This window comes from Lacerta agilis, chromosome 12 (genome assembly GCF_009819535.1).
Source record: "Lacerta agilis isolate rLacAgi1 chromosome 12, rLacAgi1.pri, whole genome shotgun sequence".
NCBI classification, from domain to species: Eukaryota; Metazoa; Chordata; class Lepidosauria; order Squamata; family Lacertidae; genus Lacerta; species Lacerta agilis.
The window spans coordinates 6,985,054-7,007,527 of record NC_046323.1 but is presented as its reverse complement, the minus strand read 5'-3'; the positions used below and the strand labels follow the sequence as shown (position 1 = coordinate 7,007,527).

At 41.1% G+C, this 22,474-nt stretch overlaps 1 protein-coding gene across 1 annotated transcript in view; it reads left to right on the top strand.

Annotated features, from left to right (window-relative positions):
• The window catches only part of AVL9 (AVL9 cell migration associated), a 36,879-nt gene extending 18,208 nt beyond the window's left edge, over positions 1-18,671 (top strand). The window contains exons 8-16 of the mRNA XM_033165361.1: positions 4,124-4,162; positions 5,941-6,010; positions 6,654-7,204; positions 11,053-11,187; positions 12,498-12,717; positions 14,028-14,145; positions 15,078-15,131; positions 16,575-16,663; positions 18,293-18,671. Of these exons, the coding sequence (XP_033021252.1) occupies positions 4,124-4,162; positions 5,941-6,010; positions 6,654-7,204; positions 11,053-11,187; positions 12,498-12,717; positions 14,028-14,145; positions 15,078-15,131; positions 16,575-16,663; positions 18,293-18,387 (1,371 nt within the window). The 3' untranslated portion in view covers positions 18,388-18,671. The remainder of the gene's footprint in view (positions 1-4,123; positions 4,163-5,940; positions 6,011-6,653; positions 7,205-11,052; positions 11,188-12,497; positions 12,718-14,027; positions 14,146-15,077; positions 15,132-16,574; positions 16,664-18,292) is intronic.
• The last annotated feature ends 3,803 nt before the right edge of the window (positions 18,672-22,474 follow it).

Below are 22,474 nucleotides of genomic sequence, written 5' to 3'. Positions count from 1 at the left end.
CCTATTCAACAGCTAATTCTGCTCAGATATTCAGTTTTACACCATTAACTAAATAGTCCTTAAATTTCTTCCATTCCTTCGACACCTTCTCCTCCCTCTGGTCTCGGATTCTCGCGGTCAGTTCAGCAAGCTCCATGTATTCCATTAACTTCATCTGCCATTCTTCCACCGTTGGGATCTCTTCACCCTTCCAATTTCTTGCCAATAAAATTCTAGCTGCTGTTGTGGCATACATAAAAAATACTCTATCTTGACTGGGTATCTGTTCGTTGGTCATGCTCAAAAGGAAAGCCTCTGGTTTCTTGCTAAAGGTAATTTTCATTACCTTTTTAAGTTCATTGTAAATCTTATCCCAGAAGGCTTTAACCCTTGGGCATGTCCACCACATATGATAAAAGGTACCTTCCACTGATTTACATTTCCAGCACATATTAGTCATTGACGGGTTCATCTTAGCAATCTTAACTGGTGTTAAATACCATCTATAAACCATTTTCATAATGTTTTCTCTTAAATTATTACAGGCTGTAAATTTGATACCTTCCTTCCACAATCTTTCCCAGTCCTCCATCATAATGTTGTGTCCCACATCCTTTGCCCAATCTATCATTGTTGATTTAACCATTTCGTCTTTCGTATGCCACTCTAGCAACAAGTTATACATTTTGGAAAGGTTTTTTGAGTTCGATTCAATTAGCTCTGTTTCCAGTTTTGATTTTTCAACTTGAAAACCAATCTTCTTGTCTGCTTTAAATATCTCGTATATTTGATGATATTGCAGCCAGTCGGTGACCTCACTTTTTACCTGGTCATAACCTTTCAATTTAAACACTTCACCCTCCTGCTGCAATATATCTGCATATCTTAACCATCTTGCAGACATATTAGGTCTCTTATAGGCCTTGGCCTCCACCGGTGAAATCCATCTAGGGGTCTTTCTCTCTAACAAGTCTTTATATCTCAACCAAACTTGATACAAGGCTTTTCTAACAATATGGTTTTTAAAAGTCTTGTGGACCTTAGCCTTGTCATACCAAAGATAGGCATGCCAACCGAACATATTATCAAAGCCTTCCAAATCCAACACATCAGTATTTTCCAATTTGAACCAATCTTTCAACCAGCAAAAGGCCGCCGCTTCAAAATAAATCTTTAAGTCCGGCAAAGCAAAGCCTCCTCTCTCTTTAGAGTCCGTTAAGATCTTAAATTTAATTCTAGGCTTTTTTCCTTGCCATATAAATTTTGATAGGTCCTTTTGCCATGTCTTAAAGCAGTCCAACTTATCTAAAATTGGAATGGCTTGAAATAAAAACAGCATCCTTGGTAAAACATTCATCTTCACGGCAGCTATTCTGCCCATTAGTGAGAGTTTCAATCTTGTCCATATCTCTAAGTCTTTTTTTATCTCAGTCCACAACTTCTCGTAATTATCCTTGTACAGGTTCAGGTTTTTTGCAGTGAGGTTGATCCCTAGATATTTTACTTTCTTAGCGAAATTGAGGCCAGTAGATTCTTGTAGCTCATATATTTGTTCTGTTTTCATATTTTTAGTCAGCACTTTGGTCTTCTGTTTGTTGAGTTTGAAGCCGGCTACCTGCCCAAACTTCTCGATTAATTCCAATGCTTTGGGGACACTACTTTCAGGGTCTTGTAGGGATAACATTAAGTCATCTGCAAAGGCACGTACCTTATATTCCTTCTCTCCCACCCTTATTCCTTTAATCTGGTTCTCTTTTCGTAACATATTTAGAAGAACCTCCAGGACCGTAATAAATAATAAAGGGGAGATAGGGCACCCTTGTCTTGTTCCTTTTTCCACTCCGATCTCCTCCGATATCACACTGTTGATTATAATTTTTGCCTTTTGTTCTGTATAAATGGCATTAATGCCATTTAAAAATCGTTGTCCAACTGCCATTCTTTCCAGATTTTTCTTCATAAATGTCCAAGAGATATTATCAAAGGCTTTTTCTGCATCTATAAACATCAGTGCCGCATCCGTATTTATGTTTTTTTCCAGTTTCTCTAAAATGTCCACAACTATTCTTGTGTTGTTATTTAATTGTCTACCTGGTAAAAAACCTGCTTGATCTTTATGTATATAGTCTTTGAGCACCCTTTTTAATCTTGTAGCCATGACGTTCGCAAAAATCTTATAATCCACATTTAAAAGTGAAATTGGACGATAATTTTTCATTATAGTCTTGTCTGTATCTGGTTTCAGAATCAGTGTGATATAGGCCTCTTTCCATGTCTCCGGTGCCCTATCTCCGTCTAGCATTTTATTGCAAACTTCTTTTAAAGGCTGTGATAGCCAATCTTTCAGACATTTATAATATTTTGCAGTCAAGCCATCTGGTCCTGGGGCCTTTCCTAGCTGCATATTGTTGATTGCATCTTCAATCTCTTGTATCGAAATAGGGTGGTTGAGTATTCTTATTTTATCTTCTGGGACTTTTTGCAATCCATTTTTCTCCAGGAATTGGTCCATCTCTATTTCATCTATCTTCTCCTCCTTGTACAGTTGTTTGTAAAACTTTTGGAAGTGCCATCTAATTTCCTCTGGATTCTCCACCGTCTTTCCATTTACTACCAAATTATTGATGATATTTGCTTTTTGTCTTTTCTTTAATTGCCAAGCTAGTAGTTTCCCACATTTATTTGCTGACTCGAAGGATCTCTGTTTCATCATTTTGATCTTCCATTCGATATCTTGATTTATGATTTTAGCATATTGGGATTGCAAGTATTTAATTTCTTTTTGAATTTTTTGGTTCTTAGGGTGTCCTCTTAGTTCTTTCTCTTTTCCTTGGATTAATTTCAAAAGTCTTTCCATTTCTGCGTTTTGTTGTCTCTTCTTTTTTGCCTTTTCACTTATCAGGAATCCTCTCATTACTGCCTTGCTTGCATCCCAAACAGTCCTCTTTTCCACCTCCGAATTTAAATTGAATTGGAAATATTCCTTCATCTTTTTTGCTGCCCTTTCTACCAGCTTGGTATCTCTCATCAAGGTATCATCCATTCTCCATCTAAAAGAGTCCTTGGAAATTAGTTTTAGATTTGCTTGTACAGGATTATGGTCTGAGTATGTTTTAGGGCCAATTTCTGCTTTGCATAATTTCGGTGTCAATTCGTTCGAAATCCAAATATAATCTATTCTCGACCATGACTGCTGAGGTTCACTGAAAAAAGTTGCCTCTGTTTCCATAGGATTTCTTAGCCTCCAAGTATCCACCAAATTTAAATTGTCCACCATTTCAAAAAAAGTCTTCGGCAGTTTCCCCTCATTTGTTAGTTTGGCCCTCTGGGATCTGTCCATTAGTGTTGAAACTGCCCCATTAAAATCTCCGAGACATACTATTTTATAGTCCAAATATTCCAGCAGCAAGTCATGGATCTTTTTATAAAAAATTGACTTACCATCATTAGGTGCATAAAGTCCCAGAATCAAAAAAATTTCGCCTTGTACTTTAATTTCAATTGCAATGTATCTCCCTTCTTCATCTTTGAATAGCTGCCTTGGGCTGGGCATCATCTGCAATTTGAACTCAAACTTCTGGGTGATTTCTCCCAATGGTTTGACATAGAAGATAAACAGCATGGGGGACAGAATAGAATCTATAGGGCCTCCAGAAGCCAGAGGTATTGGCTACAAGAGAAATCATCCAGTAACATATTCTGGGACCAAACCTCCAGAAAGGACTGGGGCCGATGTAATACTATTCCTTCCCTTTCCAATCCAGCTGCACGGGCCAGAAAATACCGTGGTTAATGGTACTGAATGCTACTGAGAGGTCAAAGAAAATGAATCGTGTTGTGATCTTGTCTGGTTCTCATTGTAAGTCATCCACCAGGATGACCAAAGCTGTTTCTGTCCCATATCTGGGCCTAAAACCTAGAATTATATAATGACTCATCTGTGCTGCCACTATGAATTGTTTAATTGGTTGATTGATCCTTTTGGGTGCTTTGAGTATTTTAAAAGAAAAGCCAGGTTATAAAAGTGAATGAAATCATTTGTTCAGATATTTATTGTGCATTTCTGAAATGGAAATGATATCATGAAATATTAATATGCATACCTATTGCTGCTGTTTAAGATTTGTGTCTCTTTGTTTTGAAGGTCTTAATACTCTTTAAGCTGATTCTCCTAGAGAAAAAGGTAAGATCTTTTCCTTCTCCCCAAGTTGGCAGAAAGAACTGAAATGGACTTGCTTAATGGCGTAGTTTAATGGAATATGGATTAAAAGCCATTCTGGATAGATGTTATGAGCTATCCCACGCACGCAGTTAGCTAGTATGGAGACGTGCCTATTCTGTTTGCCTGCTTTTTAATGTTTCAGCTCAGCAGCAGTTGCCATGGCAAAGGTAAGTGAGCTTTGCTAAAGTTGTGGTGTGGCTATATGTATACAGATATGCAAATGTACAGAGACAGCTGTATGCAAGGCAGCATAACACAAAATGGCTGCCAGATACAAAAGAGCAGAAAAGGACTGTACCACAAAATGGTACAGGCATATCTCCTTCAGCCCCGCCTCACTGGGGAAAAGGCACCTACATCAGACAGCACTGTGCTTACTCTCAGGGAGAAGCTCTCTGCACCTTTCCTTTGCTCAGACCATGTCACAGCCTTGACATGTAATAAAATATGGGCAGGCTTATAAGAATGTATGTTCCGTGTAGTAGAAGCCAAGCCAATGTAAATAGGAACTGGGCAGGAAGAGCAAATCGTCTCTCATGCATTGAGGATATTTACTGAGACCATTTGCGGGCACCATAGGAGGTTATGGTGCGCCTGTGGGTACCCTTGGTGTATATTCATCCAGTAGCCATGTATGTTTAAAAATGAAGGGTGGAAGGGATTAAATCATGGGTAGGCAAACTAAGGCCCGGGGGCCGGATGCGGCCCAATCGCTTTCTAAATCCGGCCCACGGACGGTCCGGGAATCCGCATGTTTTTACATGGGTAGAATGTGTCCTTTTATTTAAAATGCATCTCCGGGTTATTTGTGGGGCCTGCCTGGTGTTTTTACATGAGTAGAATGTGTGCTTTTATTTAAAATGCATCTCTGGGTTATTTGTGGGGCATAGGAATTCGTTCATTTCCCCCCCTTCAAAATCTAGTCCGGCCTCCCAGAAGGTCTGTGGGACAGTGGACCGGCCCCCTGCTGAAAAAGTTTGCTGACCCCTGGAAGCTGCAGGCTACTATAGCTACAGCAACACGGGGGAAAGATTATTAATCTGAACTTTTTACATGTCACAAAGCATAAAAGCAAGAGTGCTCCAGAGTGTCAAGTCATACTTGCCCTTCCCATTTTAATGCACTGAAATCTGCGGGATGTTTCCTTGAACCTATGAGGAAGGAAGACCAAACGCAGAGTAGCAAATCCTCTGCTTCTAGGTACAGTCTTCAGCTGGGGCACTGAGGGTTCCTGCAGCTGTATAGCTGGAACTAGCTGAGGAGATTACAAATGTTGCAGAAGAGGAGGGGTTTAGGTGTTCATCATGAAACAAAAGAGCGGGTGAAACTCTTTGAAGAAAAATAGGCCTTAACTAAGAGCAGGTCCATGCTGACTTAAGACTATATACCACGAGACCTGGCTCCAGACGCATCCAAGAACTATTAACAGCACACAGTACTCTGTTGGCTCCTAGGCTCTAGATATAGATGGTGTTGGGGCATCCCTGAATAATTTATCTAAACTGCAATATAGGAAAAATTGTGTCTAATGCTTTAAAAAAATTGCTGCTTGTGATTCCTATTTCCAGTGCTGCAGAGTTCTGCATGCTCTTCTTTAAACAATTATCTGAATATTATGCCTCAGAAAGTCACGTACTGCTGTCATTCTGGGCGTAATGAACTGCCATTGTTTGTTTTTCGTTCTTGCTTCTCTTCCTCTAGAAGTTAACGCTTGTCATTCCCACCTCCCTCCTTTTCAGGTTCTGTTTTATATCTCTCCAGTGAATAGGCTGGTGGGAACACTAATGACCGTCTTATCACTCTTTCCTGGTAAGCGAGAGCAAAGTATTTACAACAATAGAAAGCATGTTACACAGTTTCCCATGTCACCTGAACCTAGAACTGTGATTAGCTGTGGTTGGTTTCAGCAAGCCATTTTTTGAAATCACTGTTTGAAGTTGGATTGTTTGAAACAAATCATAGTTAATGCTAACCACAGTTTGCTGGCCCAGACCACATGAAAAATCAGAGTTAACCAGAACTACTCCTCCCAGTCACACAGTAAGAGGGGGGGAAGGGAAATGTCAAGGCCGAAAGAAGGCTACGTTCATTCAGGTATTGCTAAACCAGAGATTAGAATGACATTCGGATACAGCTGCTTGTCTCATGAAAGATCACTACAGTAGTATGGTATATTTTAGCAAGTATAAGGAACTGCATTTCAAGCTATAAATATACTGTGCATGGAAATCTAAGATCATTCTTAGAATCGTAGAATTGGAAGGGAACCCAAGAGTCATCTAGTCCAACCCCCGCCATGCAGGAATCTCAACTAAAGCATATTTGCTCAGGGAAAAGGGAGGCTTCAGATACAGAGCTGTAAGGTAGCTTTCAAAGTATGCAATGGGTTTTGTATTTATGATAAACTCACTTTTCATGATGCTATTATCAAAGAGATTTTTATGATTTCTAGGTATGATAGAGCATGGTCTCACTGACTGTTCACAGTACCGGCCAAGGAAGAGTGTTTCAGAGGATGTCGGCCAGCAGGAAGTCCCGCCTCCTACGGATTATTATGTTTCCTTGTCCACTGTGGCGCTTTCCAACGAAAACGTGGAAGCAGATGTAGAAGGCCCAACGTTGTCAGGAAACCAAGAACGGGATACTGAGAAAGTAGATGTACCTTTGTTTCAGACCGAGGACAATCTCAATGGAGCACACGTCTCCAGGGACAATGGGCAGCATTTGAAACCTCCCTCACGCACTTCTCCAGAATCATCTGAAAGTGACTGGGAAACCTTGGATCCTAATATCCTGGAGGACCCCAGTTTGAAAGAAGGAGAAGGTGAAATCACTGCAGTAGCAGCACAGACTGAAATCCTTCCAAAGGAACCTGCAGTCTCTGAAAGCATTCCCATTACTGTGCAACCTCAGCCTAACACAGGACACGCCGTCTTTGTTCCTGGCCTTATATCAGGTTTGGAAGAGGACCAGTATGGCATGCCGTTAGCTGTTTTCACTAAGGTAACCTGGCATTTTCTGGCTTCTGTTTTTCCCAAAAGAATTTATTGGATTTTAATAACAGAAATACACAAAACACAAATACATACACTACAAAAAACCACACAAAATACACACAAACAAAACAATTATTTACTCATCCTTATCCTCTTTATAATCCTAAGCTTGGGACTTCCTCACATCCTCTCTTTTGCGTTCATTTCTGATCTTCTTTAGTAACTTTGTGACATTGTTAAATCTACTTTCTTGCATTTAATATTAGTCTTACAATTATAATCCACATATCTTAAATCCTAAATCTTATTCTTATCAAATAAACATCAAATTCCACATCTCCACTTCTTTTATCCTCTCTTCACTTAACTTTGTTACACTGTAGCCCATTTTCTGGCTTCTGGAAAGTTTCCACGTTGCTTTTTATCTTGTTGCAAAGTTGTATTTTTATCCTCTCATTGGGTAAGCTGCCTGGAGCAAGTGCTACTCATAAAGGTGGACTGCAAATATTTAAAAACAAATAAGCAATTCCTTTAGTAAGCCAGTCAACAAAACATTATGGCCCCTCTTTTGAAAAGGTGAGGACCCATTTTCTACAAGGTCTCCTTTTTTGGATGGTGAATGCCATGGGGTCATAACAAACCTTGCACAGTTTAAATTTGCCACAGTTGTAGAGAGATGGATGAGGTATCTGATCAGAGCTCCACAATTAGAGGGGGGGGGGGAAATACAATAATGTGACAGGGAGGGAAAGCACAGCACAAGCTTTCCAGCTTTCCCTGTCCTGGTAATACAAGCTGGGCAGCTGTGCTGACAGGGCCAGTGGTGTTAACCTTTTGGGAAACTGCAAGGATATCTTAATACCCAAAGGGAGTGGGACAGAAAAAACAACAAGAGACTAAACACCCCAGAGTCTTTGTGCCATCACCAGGAAGTGGGGTGTGCTCATTCATGGCAGGGCCCTGCTAGGATGGAAGTAGCAAACACTTTCTCTGATCTAGCCAGGGTCATAGGTCATTGGTGGAGAACTGCTTTGCATGCAGAAGGTCCCAGGTTCAGTCCCCAACATCTCCAGGAAAGACTAGGAATTTCCCCTGTCTGAAGCCCAGAAGAGCCATTGCCGGTCAGTGTAGAGACCATAATGAGCTGGATGGGCTGTTGGTTGGACTTGGTATAAGGCAGCTTCCTATGGGTAGTGTTCAGTGCAATTCACTCAGAATAGGCCCACTGAAGTTAATGCACGTGGCTTAGTTTCAGTAATGTTAATGTGTCTACTCTGAGCAAGACTTGGTTGAATATTGCCCTATGTCCCTATTCCATACAAAGAGTCTCAAGAGCAACACTGACTTGGTGAGCCTGGGACCTAGCCTAGCTCTGCCGGTTTCCAGCACTTGCCATGTATGAAACACTCATTACATTCTCACTACTAAGGGATTATCTACCGTATTTTCCGGCGTATAAGACGACTGGGCGTATAAGACGACCCCCAACTTTTCCAGTTAAAATATAGAGTTTGAGATATACTCGACCGCAGATTCTCCACCCGGCGTATAAGACGACCCCCGACTTTTGAGAAGATTTTCCTGGATTAAAAAGTAGTCTTATACACCAGAATATACAGTATGTTGTTCAGTCATTCAGTCATGTCTGACCCTTGTGACCCCATAAACCAGAGCACGCCTATCTTTCACTGCCTCCCGCAGTTTGGCCAAACTCATGCTAGTCGATACAGTAGTGTAAAAAAGTGGTTACTTGGAATGGTCACCCACCAGTTTATTGTCACATGAATGGTGGACCTCAGGTCTTCAGCAGCCATCGGCTTCATGAATTTTAACTGCATGTTTGCTGATTTTGTATCTGTAACTTGAGACATCCAAGCAAGAATACTAAAGCCCATGACCGACTTGCGGGCCACAACCCACAGATTTGGAAATGCTGGTCTAGAAAAGACCTCCGGAATATCTGGGTCCCATTGACTACTATGGCTGACAGACATAAATAAATCTGGTGGCTCCTGCAAGTAAGATAATGTCAAGGAGCATGTTGATACCTTAAGCCAGAGGTAGCCAAGGTGGGGGTCCCCAGATGAACTCCAACTCTCCTAAGCCCCTGCCAACAAGGCCAATGGTCAAGGGTGATATGGGAGTTTTGGACCGAAACGTTGGAAGGGCACCATGCGAAGCGGTCTGAAGGGCTAAACAACTTTACAGATATTATAGTATGGGAATTCTTGTCTCTCATGTCCAGATAGTATGAGGAAGTGCCCCAGTTCATGTTTGTTTCCTTTCCCCCCTATGTGTCTTTAGTCTTTCAAGTCAACAGAACAATTTTTAAAACAGCTGGAAGTGGGCTAGAGTTACTGATTCTTTGTTGTTGTTGTTGTTCAGTCGTTCAGTCGTGTCCGACTCTTCGTGACCCCATGGACCAGAACACGCCAGGCACACCTATCCTTCACTACCTCTCGCAGTTTGGCCAAACTCATGTTAGTAGCTTCGAGAACACTGTCCAACCATCTCATCCTCTGTCGTCCCCTTCTCCTTGTGCCCTCCATCTTTCCCAACATCAGGGTCTTTTCCAGGGAGTCTTCTCTTCTCATGAGGTGGCCAAAGTACTGGAGCCTCAACTTCAGGATCTGTCCTTCTAGTGAGCACTCAGGGCTGATTTCTTTGAGAATGGATAGGTTTGATCTTCTTGCAGTCCATGGGACTCTCAAGAGTCTCCTCCAGCACCATAATTCTACTGATTCTACTTATAAGTTAAAATTATTGTGCTTTCAATAGCATCAGTTAAAATTAGGGTATAATCTACATAAAAGTGCTTTGTTCAAAGACTTCTTAAAAATAGTAAACTTTCCTGGAAAATACTGGCGTAATTGATGGCAGACAAACGCAAACTATAGCCATGTGCTCTGTAATCTTAATTTTGTGAAACTCTAGCTGGAAAACCTCGTATCAACTTCTTTCAGAATATGTTTACATACTCAGCTTTTATAGGGTACTGTTGTATCATAAGCTTGACTTCCATGTAATTCTTCCATGGTTACTCACTTAAAAACAGTTCCCCTTCCTCCACCGTAAAATTCCCATGTTAAACTCACAATGTTACTGCATTGTTACTGGGGGAGGGGGTGTAATTCTAAAAGTGAGTAGTCGCAAAGCAAGAGTGTTCTAGCGGTGACCGTTTCCTATAAAATTTTAATAATGAAACGCTCGGCTTTTTGCAGTTTGCCTTACTCATATACAACTTCCCAGCATAGTACGTTCTGTCCTTATGTTCTTTGCTGAGACTCCGAAGGTCACAGTAATTGGGCTTGCAGTCAGATCAATCTGTTCTCATTGCCCTTTATCTGACAACTATAAAATGCAGGCACCATCAACTGGGCGTATTTAAAGCAAGGAACCACAAGACATTGGTTTGGCGTTACTACAAAAAAAGCCTTGCATTTCTATGTTCCCTCCCTCCCACACTTCTCCTTTCATATTCACTTCCAATTAAACCCACAGCAAAGGCTTCAAGCCGCAGCTTGTCTGCTTTAGATGTAATTCATATTTGCTCCCATCTGTATGTCTGGGAGGATGCCGTGTATGAGCACAGGGTGTGTTCATATAGTTTGCTGAATCTGTATCCTGCCTAGATTTCGTGCTTATTTATTGACAGTAATAGTTTAACTCAACAGAGCAATATTCCACTGTGTAATTGTTAACTGATGAAGAAGTAACAGTTCAAATTGCAATTGCAATCTTCATTATTTTTTCCTTGTTCATTACAACACCACAGCATATTAAAGTATCAGCTCCTGCTCTTCAACCTTTTTTCTTTCTCACATTGATCTCCTTCTTCCCTTTTATCTGTTTCAGGGATACCTGTGCTTGCCGTACATGGCGCTGCAACAACACCATCTCCTGTCTGATATAACCATTCGTGGGTTTGTTGCAGGAGCCACCAACATCCTTTTCCGTCAGCAAAAGCATCTAAGTGATGCTATTGTAGAGGTATGAATCATTTTCTTTTATATCATAGGCGGGTAACTGAATGGCAGCTTTTTTTTTTCTTTTTCTTTTTTGAAAAGAAGCTTTTGGGGTAAAATGTGCTGTCAGGAAACCCCCCCCTCACCGCAATCGGCGGGATCGCGGGAGCGTTTGCAGTATAGGGAACCTCCTGTGCATTTCACCAGCTCGTCCTCCCCCTCCTCCGCCGGAAGCTACCATTCCTCCAGTGGGGAGGGGGAGTCGGAGGCAGGAAGGCGGTGCAGGGGCTCTGACAGGATCGCAGAGCCTCAACGCCAAGGGGAAAGTGGGGAACGGGGTCAGGTTCCCACACTCCAAGGGCGCAGACCGGAAGGACGTGGAAGGGGGAGGCGGGGGTTCAGAATCCCGCACCTCTTTTGCTGGACAAAGAACAGGAAGGGGTCATTCCTGGACTCTGCAGAGGGATGAGATGGACGTTTGATCTTTTGCTCCACTGTATATAGCTGTGCACAATAAAGAACTTAGTGTTAGAAGTTCTGCGTCTGGCGCTTTACTCATGAGCAACCACTGAACGTCCTTACATGTGCCATAAAAATAAGGATACGGCTGGCAAAGGGTCATACTTCCTAACAAATACAATTGCTTAACTACTGAATATATTCTACCCAACAGGAAGATTCTTCCTATCCCAAGTCCTATTTCGTCTCTTTATGGTAGGAGGGAAGCAGATCTTAAACATAATTTCCAGGACCGCATTTGGGCACTCTTCAAATACCCAGAGTAAAATTAATGGTTCTTTCCACTCATGCAGAACTGTTCCAGAAAAGACTGACTTAGTGTCCAGTCTACAGACTGCAGCTCCCACATAGTAGTTGCTTGAAAGAATCTTCCACATCTTTTCCTTGTAACACATAGAGACCTGCCCCATGGAGTGGCAACATTGCTTGGAGAACTTCCCTTCCATCTCCAGCAATCCAGTTGCAGAGCTGAAATAGACCCAGAGAGAGACTGTTCAGCCCTGCCTCCCCAAAACCAGGACCAGTACCCCAAATTCACTGTGGTCTATTCTATACCTCAGTTCATCACAAGGAAAAAGAAGCTGATTGCTTGTTGTAGGGACTAGAGATGGTTGATTGGTGGCTGAGTTAGTTATAAGCCACTGTTGCCACCTGCAACTGTGCAGTCAGAATGAGTTTCATCTCCAAATGCTGCAGCACTGCACATCAGTTGCGGCTTGTGGTTCAACAGAAGTGAGTAGCTCCTCTTAAGAGTTCGGCTCAGGTTGTTTAGTTTTTCCTCTGCACTGCTATTTCATGTTGGGTTTTTCTCGACAGGTTGAGGAAGCTCTGGTTCAAGTCCACGATCCAGAGCTCAGGAAGGTTCTGAATCCCACAACAGCTGACTTGAGATTTGCAGACTTCTTGGTGAAGCACGTAACTGAGAACCGGGACGATGTCTTCCTAGACGGCACTGGCTGGGAAGGAGGAGATGAGTGGATTCGAGCCCAGTTTGGCTCATATCTCCATGCGCTGCTTGCTGCTACTCTGCAGCCAGGTAAACCCTGGTTTCACTGCTTTCATTAAAAAAAAAATCCTCTAAGAATATACTTAGCAGCTGTAACTAGGAAGAGTAAAAGGAAAGGACAAAGAAATATAGGGATCTGGGTATGACCTGGTTAGTAACCGTATGGAAGCCCTGATGCTGTATTATAAAGAGGGACTGCTTCTCACAGGCCCATGCAGAGGTTTGTCTGAGGCCCAAGAGAGAGTCTTGTCCATGAGACTTGCCGCTGCCTAATCTCAGTGGCAGGTCTTGGGGTCTCAAATATTAGCAACACCCTGTGCAATGCCAGAATTTGCTGCCCCCTTGCCTCTCTCCTTCCATTCTACATCATAGTTGCAGTGCCTTAGTGCGACCAAACTGGTTGCACAGCCCTAAATCTGCCTCTTAATCTGATCTGATGCTACATGCTAGCACACAGTAACGCAGATCCAGGTTTTACTATCAAACCACTTGGCTCTGTCTAAAGGATTGTGTGATGATTTGGAGTGTTTTATATCAGATGCATGGGAAGAAATGGTCCCATCTCTCCAAATCCAGTTAAAATCCAGATTAGTTCCTTCTTAAAATTCTGTCTCTTTTCAAGCTGTTTTTTATAACTTAATTGCACAATCTGCTTAGTTTTAACTTCCCATCAATTTCACTAATTAAACCTTTTATTTCCAGTTGTTTATTTGCTTCTTGGCAGTTGCAGCTGCCACTCCGCACTGGGTGGGGAAGGATAGATTTGCCTGTTTGCCAATTGGTCCCAAGTCCACACTCCTATTCTTGAATGCTAGCCCAGGTGCATATATGAGGGTGCTGTCTTTCTTCTGTCTGCTGACACCATGCCATTGAAAAACAGCTGTGGAGGAGCTGTCTTTCAGTGACTTGTTATAGACCAGGGATGGCCAAACTTGGCCCTCCTGCTGTTTTGGGACTACAACTCCCATCATCCCTAGCTAACAGGACCAGTGGTCAGGGATGATGGGAATTGTAGTCCCAAAACAACTGGCGGGCCAAGTTTGGCCATCACTGTCCTAGACGTAATCAGGGATGGCACCAGCCCTTGCACACCTGTGTTTACAGTGATACACAACACATCAAGGGGGGAAATATGAAAGATTTTTGGGCTTTCAAACATGTGGAAATCCAGTCTGTTAGCCAGCACCATCCCCTTTCTATTTGTTGCTGTGTTGCATTGACAGTATTACTATGCAGAAGGTGCACACTGCCTTTTTAAAAAATTAAAATGTGCTCGCTTCTTTGCATGCACACGCAGTACTGAAACTGCTTAGGTTTCTCTTATCTATTTTATTCACCAGACAGTGAAAAAATACTATCAGACTTTGGAACAACCTTTGTAGCAGCTTGGAAGAATACACACAATTACAGAGTGTGGAACAGCAATAAGCACCCAGCTCTCGCAGAGGTAAATCCCAGGTAAGAAATTTTAGCTTAAATGTTTGTATGGAAGAAGTAGGGAGTGGAGTGCTGTCGTCTTGAGCATCTGTGACTTCCTAGGTCTGTCATTTAATTCCCAGGAAGCATAAGCAATAATTCTCTGTTTTCTAGTAGTATCAAGCTTCAAAATTACAAACTTTTAGTTATGGAACTCACTTTCCCCACATATCTTTCTCCTTGCTTGTGCTTCAGATGTTGCATGTTCTGCATTTAGCTTGTCTTGAACGCTGTTCTTTAGGTAGACAAGAATATGGTACTCTCTGCCTGCTTGCCTGCTGTAAGGTGGCCAAAATTTGTCCTGTTTCTGAAGATCAGAACACAACACAGTTCATGCAATTAGTGCTTCCAAGCCCCTAACAGCAGGATGTATCTGTGCTTTTGATGTTGCTTTGACCATTTTATCTGAAAGTAATTCCAACTGAACTTCAGAGGCTTTTAGCCAAGAATTTAATTTCGTCCATATTGCTGCACTGTCGCACCGACAAATACTTACTTAAACAGTTGTTTGGAGGTGCAGAGGCCCTTGGCTCCTCATTGTGGCCACTGTCCCATAGAGTCAGAAGTGGGAGAGAAGACTGGAGGACATTGGAAGTGACTGTGGTGTAACTGAACAGCCACTTTAAAACGGAAGGCATTTCAGAGGAGCAGCAGGTTGTAACCCAGGGAAGAAATTCAGAGATGGATCAGTGCCAAATGTTTTGTCCACTGTACAGTCATTGGGACCTCTGAGATCTCCCCCTCCCCCCAATGCAAACTGATCAGACCCAGGAGTCAAGAAATGTTAATGTTTTCAGTCTAGTTAGAGAGGAATGGTTTATGGTTTCTGTTTTTATTGTTACAACGCTCAAAACATTTTAAATTTGTGTTCTGTTTTTCTCTTCTCTTCCACCTCCTTCCAAAACGCCTTTCAGTCACCCATTCCAAGGCCAATACTCGGTTTCAGATGTAAAATTAAGATTGTCACAGTAAGTACCATAACCGAATATGCTTTTAAAGGCTAGGATTTTTGTAAATTGGCGAGCATAGTTTCATGTTTAACTGGGGTTTGGTATTCTGGCAGGCGATGACTGTTGAAATGTTCACAATAATTGTCAGATTGACTCTGTGGCCCAGTTTACACATAACACTAAACCATGGTTTTAAAATAAGCTGTGGTTTAACGTGAACAAGCAGCATGCTGCTGCACATTGCTCAAAAGTCCCCACTTCATTCATCCCCTGTGCCTGCCTGTGCCACACTTGTGCGAACACAGTACAGACTTTGCGTTCTGCGCAAAGCAGCACTCGATGGAATAGTTTGTTTACCATAATAAATTACATTTATTATAACTTGGTCTGTAATCTTACGGCCCAGGACAAACCAACCAGATCCAGATAAATGCATTTTTCATTTTAAAAAAAATTTACATTCTGTTGACCATTCTGCTGTAGAAAGAATTATAATCCAGGTTAAGTACAGAAAGTGGATGGTAAGATTCTACCTTTGAGGGGTCCTTGTATGGTTTGAGGATTACTACTATCCTCAGTTGTTTCCAGATTGGTGGCAATCTGTCTCAGTTAGAACATCAATATATAAAAACAAAATCGAAAATTCTTTCTAGTAGCACCTTAGAGACCAACTGAGTTTGTTCCTGGTATGAGCTTTCGTGTGCATGCACACTTCTTCAGATCAATATATAGTTTGGTCATATGTGTAACCATCAGATTTAAATGCTTTATAAAATACTTTGGAGAACCTATCTGGGCCTGGGGTCTGCCTACCTTTTTTAAAAAAAAAATTAATTTAATCTCTCTTTCTATAATCAGCTCTTCCATAAGTTTTGCCTCTACATTACCCAAACTTGGTGGTGTTATTGTATCCAGAAAGTTTTGAATCTCTTCTGAGTGGAATGGACTTATATTAGAATAGTACAGATGAGGAAAAACTCATTTTAGTAGAAATTTTAGTAGAAAATACTTTCCCCCATTTTGGTCTTTGCACCTGTTAAAGTTGTTTTTATTCCCCCCCCCCATCTGCTTGCTAGGAGTCTCTTCCCTCCAAATTCATAAAACTTTTGCTTTAAATATAGTAGTTGTATCATTGTTTTTTATATTTCCATGGTTTCTAATTCTTTCCATTTTTAAAGTGCCCTTGAGTTTTACAACTATGGTTTAACAGTATGTGCAAACTAGATCTATATCCATGCTTACAATATTATAAAGAACCTTTATTATTGTTTGAGAGTTAGTGACCACAGGGCTTAATATCTACCATTTAAATCTAGTACCTTGGCCTAATAAAAGTATCTGCCTACTAGGGATTTTTCTTTCTTTATTGCCAACTCCTTTCTTTAGTTTCATAATCAATTTACATGCTTGGAAACAGTGAAAGTCAGTTGTATGATGCTGTGACATTTTCCTCTCGTTTAGTTCTGTACAAAATAGTGAACGGGGTAAGAAGATTGGAAATGCCATGGTTACAACCAGCCGGAATGTTGTACAGACAGGAAGAGCCGTAGGTAAGAGGCTTCGTAACTGGAAATCAGTATGTGCTGTGACACTTGTATGCTGCAAACAGAAACCTTAACTTCCACGGCCTGTTTCAAGAGTCTTGGGGGTGGTGTATATCTCCACCAACTGCACGCAAATGTTGCTACCTTCCGTAAATGAAGGGATAGCTGGAAACTAGCTGAAGCACTATGTTCGTAGGATGTGTCATTTGGGGAGGTGAAACTTCTTCGCATATTTCTTCAGTGAGGGGTCTTAAAAATATGTTTTTGGGTGTGAGGAATTCAAATCTTACTGTTTTTGTGATTGGACAACATCTAGCTTGGTAAAAACCACAAAAACCAAAGAATTTTAATTTTACCTTCTGCAAATGTCAGGTAATGCTAAATAACAATAAGTAATATACAATATAAATGCAAGTACTTGGCAATCATTTTCAATGATTTCTATACAATTTTACACACCTCTTAACTTACCAAGCAGAACGAAATTATATTAACTTAATCAAAATATATTTGGAATTCCCAAGTCATGTTAAATCTTTTTAGCACCCCTCATTTTTGGCATTTGAAAGCTGTAAGATTCCACATGCCTATCATCTCAGCCATCAAGTTTTCTACTGCAATGAGGAGAGCTCCCCCAGCCTTGCATACTCCTCAGCTCACTTTCCCCAAACCACCAATTCCAGAGATAGCTTATGAGTGTTGCATACTTAAACAGACCTGTGGAGTGTTCACCCCAAGCTTTGGCAGTATGAACCAACTTTAGAAATGTTGTAGAGAATGCCAAAAGAAGAGGCTGTCAGTTTGAGAAATCTGCTTTTTACACCTAGATGTAAGTGCCCCTAAAGGAGCAGGTGCGCAGCCTGGGAGTCATTCTGGACTCACAGCTGTCCATGGAGGCGCAGGTTAATTCTGTGTCCAGGGCAGCTGTCTACCAGCTCCATATGGTACACAGGCTGAGAACCTACCTGCGCGCGGACTGTCTCGCCAGAGTGGTGCATGCTCTAGTTATCTCTCGCTTGGATTACTGCAATGCGCTCTATGTGGGGCTACCTTTGAAGGTGACCTAGAAACTACAACTAATCCAGTATGCAGCAGCTAGACTGGTGACTGGCTGAGACCACATAACATCGGTCTTGAAAGACCTACATTGGCTCCCAGTACATTTCCGAGCACAATTCAACGTGTTGGTGCTGAACTTTAAAGCCCTAAATGGCCTCGGTCCAGTATACCTGAAGGAGTGTCTCCACCCCCATCGTTCTGCCCGGACACTGAGGTCCAGCTCCGAGGGCCTTCTGGCAGTTCCTTCGCTGCGAGAAGCCAAGTTACAGGGAATCAGGCAGAGGGCCTTCTCAGTAGTGGCACCCGCCCTGTGGAACGCACTCCCACCAGATGTCAAAGAGAAAACCAACTACCAGACTTTTAGGAGACATCTGAGAGCAGCCCTGTTTAGGGAAGCTTTTAATGTTTAATAGATTATTGTATTTTAACATTCTGTTGGAAGCCGCCCAGAGGGCGGGGTATAAATTATTATTAAACTTAATGGGAATTACTTCAAAGTAAACATCATGCTATTAATTGCTCTCATCTTAGCCTTACCTTTGCCTAACCTTCCCTTCTTTTTACTATAAAATCCAGGTCAGTCAGTTGGAGGAGCTCTCACGAGTGCAAAATCAGCCATGTCCTCATGGCTTTCTACTTTCACCCAGTCAACACAAAGCCTTGGGGAATAACTGCTTTGCAGCGGACCAAGCCCTTACATTCATTTTGAGAAAGAGACCTGTGGTTTTGCTTTTAGAAACACGCCGATGAATTCAGGCAGCATGAGGATGAAGGAATGGCCTTTAAAGCTGCATCGCAGGATGTCACTGCAGTTTGCATTAATGCCTCTTTTTTAAAATCTGAGCCTTTGTAACGACAGTAGCATACAAGCCTTGTTGTAAGACGGGCTTTATTTTTCAGTGTGTGCTGTTCTTTGGATGTTGATAATGATTTATGTAAATTTTGTTGTATTAACTCCAGCTGTCTAGACTTTTTCTTGAAAAAAAGAAAGAGTGGGGCCAACTAGGTTTGGAACAGAAAACTGACCTCTCATTTCCACCCTCCCATACCAAATGCAGAAGATAGATCTTTTTTCATTTCAGTGGAACCAACTTGTGCAGAGGATTACAGCCTAATGTTGCAACCTTTTGCACCTGTGGGTGGAATGAAGTGAAACAAATGCAGATTAAATGAGACGTGCACACCCAGTTTAACACTTAAAACACCTAAATGACAGCTGATCTGAACAGCTGTTGGCAGTTTTGCACCAGCTCATTTCAATTCTAGCTGCTAGCACTTAGGTTTTAAGAAGTTTGTTTTTAAAGGTCATGGATAAAATGGAAATAAGATAGTTCTAATACTGACTAAAATACACAGGTTTACCATATTTTTGTTACCTCTTTGGAATTATCACCCAAGATACCTCTTAGCAGAAAAAACTCTTGCTCAGTAACCGCAATTTCCTTGTTTTCAATTTAGCTTTCATCTTTCACGTTCCCATTTGCTTGTGTTGCATCCAACAGTGGCTGTTCGAAAACTTTCACTAGTGAATACCTATAACCAAATACCTACCTCTCTAGCACAGTTAAGACTCCAAATGCAAGAGTCAGAAGTGCTTTTCCCCTTTTCTAGCTGCTTTAGGATTTTCTAATTTAATGTGTAGGTTAGCAGACATTTGAGAAATGACTGTAACGAGATGTTACTTGGCTTTCTGCCAGTGAGTTTTGTGGATTGCCACGAGATTGCCTTGGACTTAGTAAAGTAATTCATCTTAGTGTAGGACATTACAATATGAAGGATTTACCAAAATAAAGAATTTCATAGATCAGGCATAGGCAACCTCAGCCCTCCAGATGTTTTGGGACTACAGTTCCCATCATCCCTGTCCACTGGTCCTGTTATCTAGGGATCATGGGAGTTGTAGTCCCAAAACATCTGGAGGGCCGAAGTTGCCTATGCCTGCCTTAGATCATATTATTTCTGCTTACAACTACCAGTTCAAGTCTCTTCCCCATTCCTTCTTGGTTTTCTTCTCCAAACTGCAATGATTTAAATGGATGTGGAATATAAAGTGTTAATTCAGGTGTACTATAGCTAGACTGCTTTACTTCATATCCTTTTAGGGAACGGAGTATTTATTAATGATGTAACATTCTGCACCAAAGTTGTCACAGCATACCCCAACCAGAATTCCTGTACTCTGGCCAAATCTCAAAGACCCAGTTTTCAGAGATGGCTACGGTTGCACTTCAAGAAAGATTTTCATATAAGCAGTTTGGGTTACTTCACCCAACTTTCCTGTAGATTGACATCCCATGAGAGAAGCATGTATACCACTGTGTGCAGCTGTTTTTCATACCTGTTCCACATAGGCATTATGAAAATTAATGACCAATTGTGGTCTGCTACCAGTACACATGTGCAATTTTCACACACCTATGTATTTTTCATAGGTGCTGTTATGAACTGGAAGGTGCCCTGCTATAATCTATGTATATAGTACTGTTTGCAAGAAACAATTTATGCTTTCAAGCTTACTCAAATATCTGAAATAATATAGCCAGCATAAAAAACCCTGTTTTCTTCTACACTACTTTTCCTCAAATGAATGAGCCCATAAATTAGTTATAGTTCTATTTCTAACCACAGAAGTTGACTGTGCTCCTAAAGAAAACATTTTACGAGGATGCTGTGGCATGGAGATGTTACCCTTTTATTGAAACTATAGAACTAGACATGCCATGACAGTCATTGCACTGCAGGCAAGCTGATACGGACTGCTTTTTTTCTTGGGAGTTCCTTGGAATTGTTACATCGTTGTTGGTTTTCATCCTTCCGTAAAGGGAGCACAAATTAGGAGGCATCTTACTAACACCTTTTGCCAATTAATCCACAGGCACCATAATGAGGGATCAGCAAAATCCTTAGGGACAAGATGGTATGAAAAGCTGGTAATTCTTTTAAAATGTGTTCTCTTCCTTGGCGATCGCTTGTAGTACATGACAATACGCTGTACAAGTGTTTATAGTAGCCATCATCTTTGAGTGACCAATTTATGTTTATAGTTTTACTACAGGGAAAAATTTGGCAGGTAGTTAATTGTACAAGTCAAATACAGGAATGAACTGTAAAACTATTGAAAATGATTACTGTGTGTTCTGTAGTAGTTACAATCACAGAATTTGGATTCAGCAGGTAGTCGTAATATACACTGAAAAAAACAGCATAAGCACATTAGTGTATTTTAAATGTGTGGGGTGACATACACATCTTTGCAAAAGGGTATTGAAAGACTAAATTAGATGGACGTCTGGTAAGGGAAAATAATTCAAATTTAATATGAATAGCATTTCTTTTCTAGCCACTGATTGCAGTTTTGAGGTTCGGCAGTTTAATTTATTCTGGAAAGTGTAAAAAGCAGTGCTACTTGTATTATTGAAATATCACATGCTGCGCATTGAAGCACTCTTGCTTGAAGCACTTCACGTCAAGAAAGCACCAGCTAAAATGCAAGCACTGTCATTTACGCTAGTATTGTAGTGACAATTCTAAAGGGGGGGGGCTTAAGTCTTGCTGTTCCTGTAATGCAGAGGTAGTCAATGTGGTACCCTCCAGCTGTTGTTGGATTCACGTTAGAAACAGCCAACTCACTGGCTACCCCTATTTTCAGTTACATTCTTTAAGGGCTGGTTAGTACCGCATGCAAATTCTACCCCTAATAGGGCACATGATGTTGATGTGATCTAAAGCCAAATTAAGAACATGAAGTGCTTCAAATTCAAATACATGTGCTGTTCTATAGAAAATGGCAAGAGCATGTTAAAGTAAAATAAAAAAATACCCTTCCAAATGTAAAAGCAGTGCCCAGCCCAAAGGAACACCCTCACCCCATTATATCTAACAGTATGATCTTAATACTTGCTCCACAAGCAAGTAAATGTTCAAGATGCAACACCTTGACTGGTGCCAACATACTGCATAGTACAGTGCTTTATGGCTACTGAAAGGGTATTATGCTGGTGTTTGAACATTTTGACCCACACAAGTGTTTAGAATCAGGCTGCTAACTTGGTATTTTGTAGGGCTGTTTCATGTGCTGGTGCTTCCTATTACAAACATATATTTGCATCATGCACAGTAGAGAAAGTGATTTTTATATTTTTTTAAATGTTGCAAGTATTTGGAAATGTGTATTATATTACAGTATGAAATAGACTAGAAATACCTCTATTCCAGTTTCTATACCACTTAACAAATTAATATCAATCATTCTAGGCTGGTTTTGAGACACAACCTGAAATCAGTTATCTAATCATGGTTTAAATGAAATGAAACCTAAGTTTATTTCCATATGGTTTTTACTGCTACCAGCCTGTTGGAAGAGGAGGGTTGGTAAATATGAGGGATTTCATCTATCATCAATGTGTAAAAAATAGGTTACTATGTTCAAAAGACTATTAATGCTTCTGCTGTATATTTTGTTCTAAAGAAAATAAAGATTGTTCTTGTTTTGCTTGAATGTAACTTGTTTGGCACAAGGGTTTACTTGCAGTTTGAACTGCAAAAGCTTGAGACCTGCTCTCACTCACAACCTAGACAGGCGAAGAGAAAGAGAGGCAAGAAACACTAAGTGTGAACAGCCCCTCCCCATTGCCAGCTATATCAGACTACTTTTGGTGGTTTAAAAATTGGTATTCATGTTTTAACTCTTCACTCATGACTTTCTCATACCAGTTCTGTTTTCAAGAGTGTGCATCTGCCTCATGAAAGTCAGCAGTA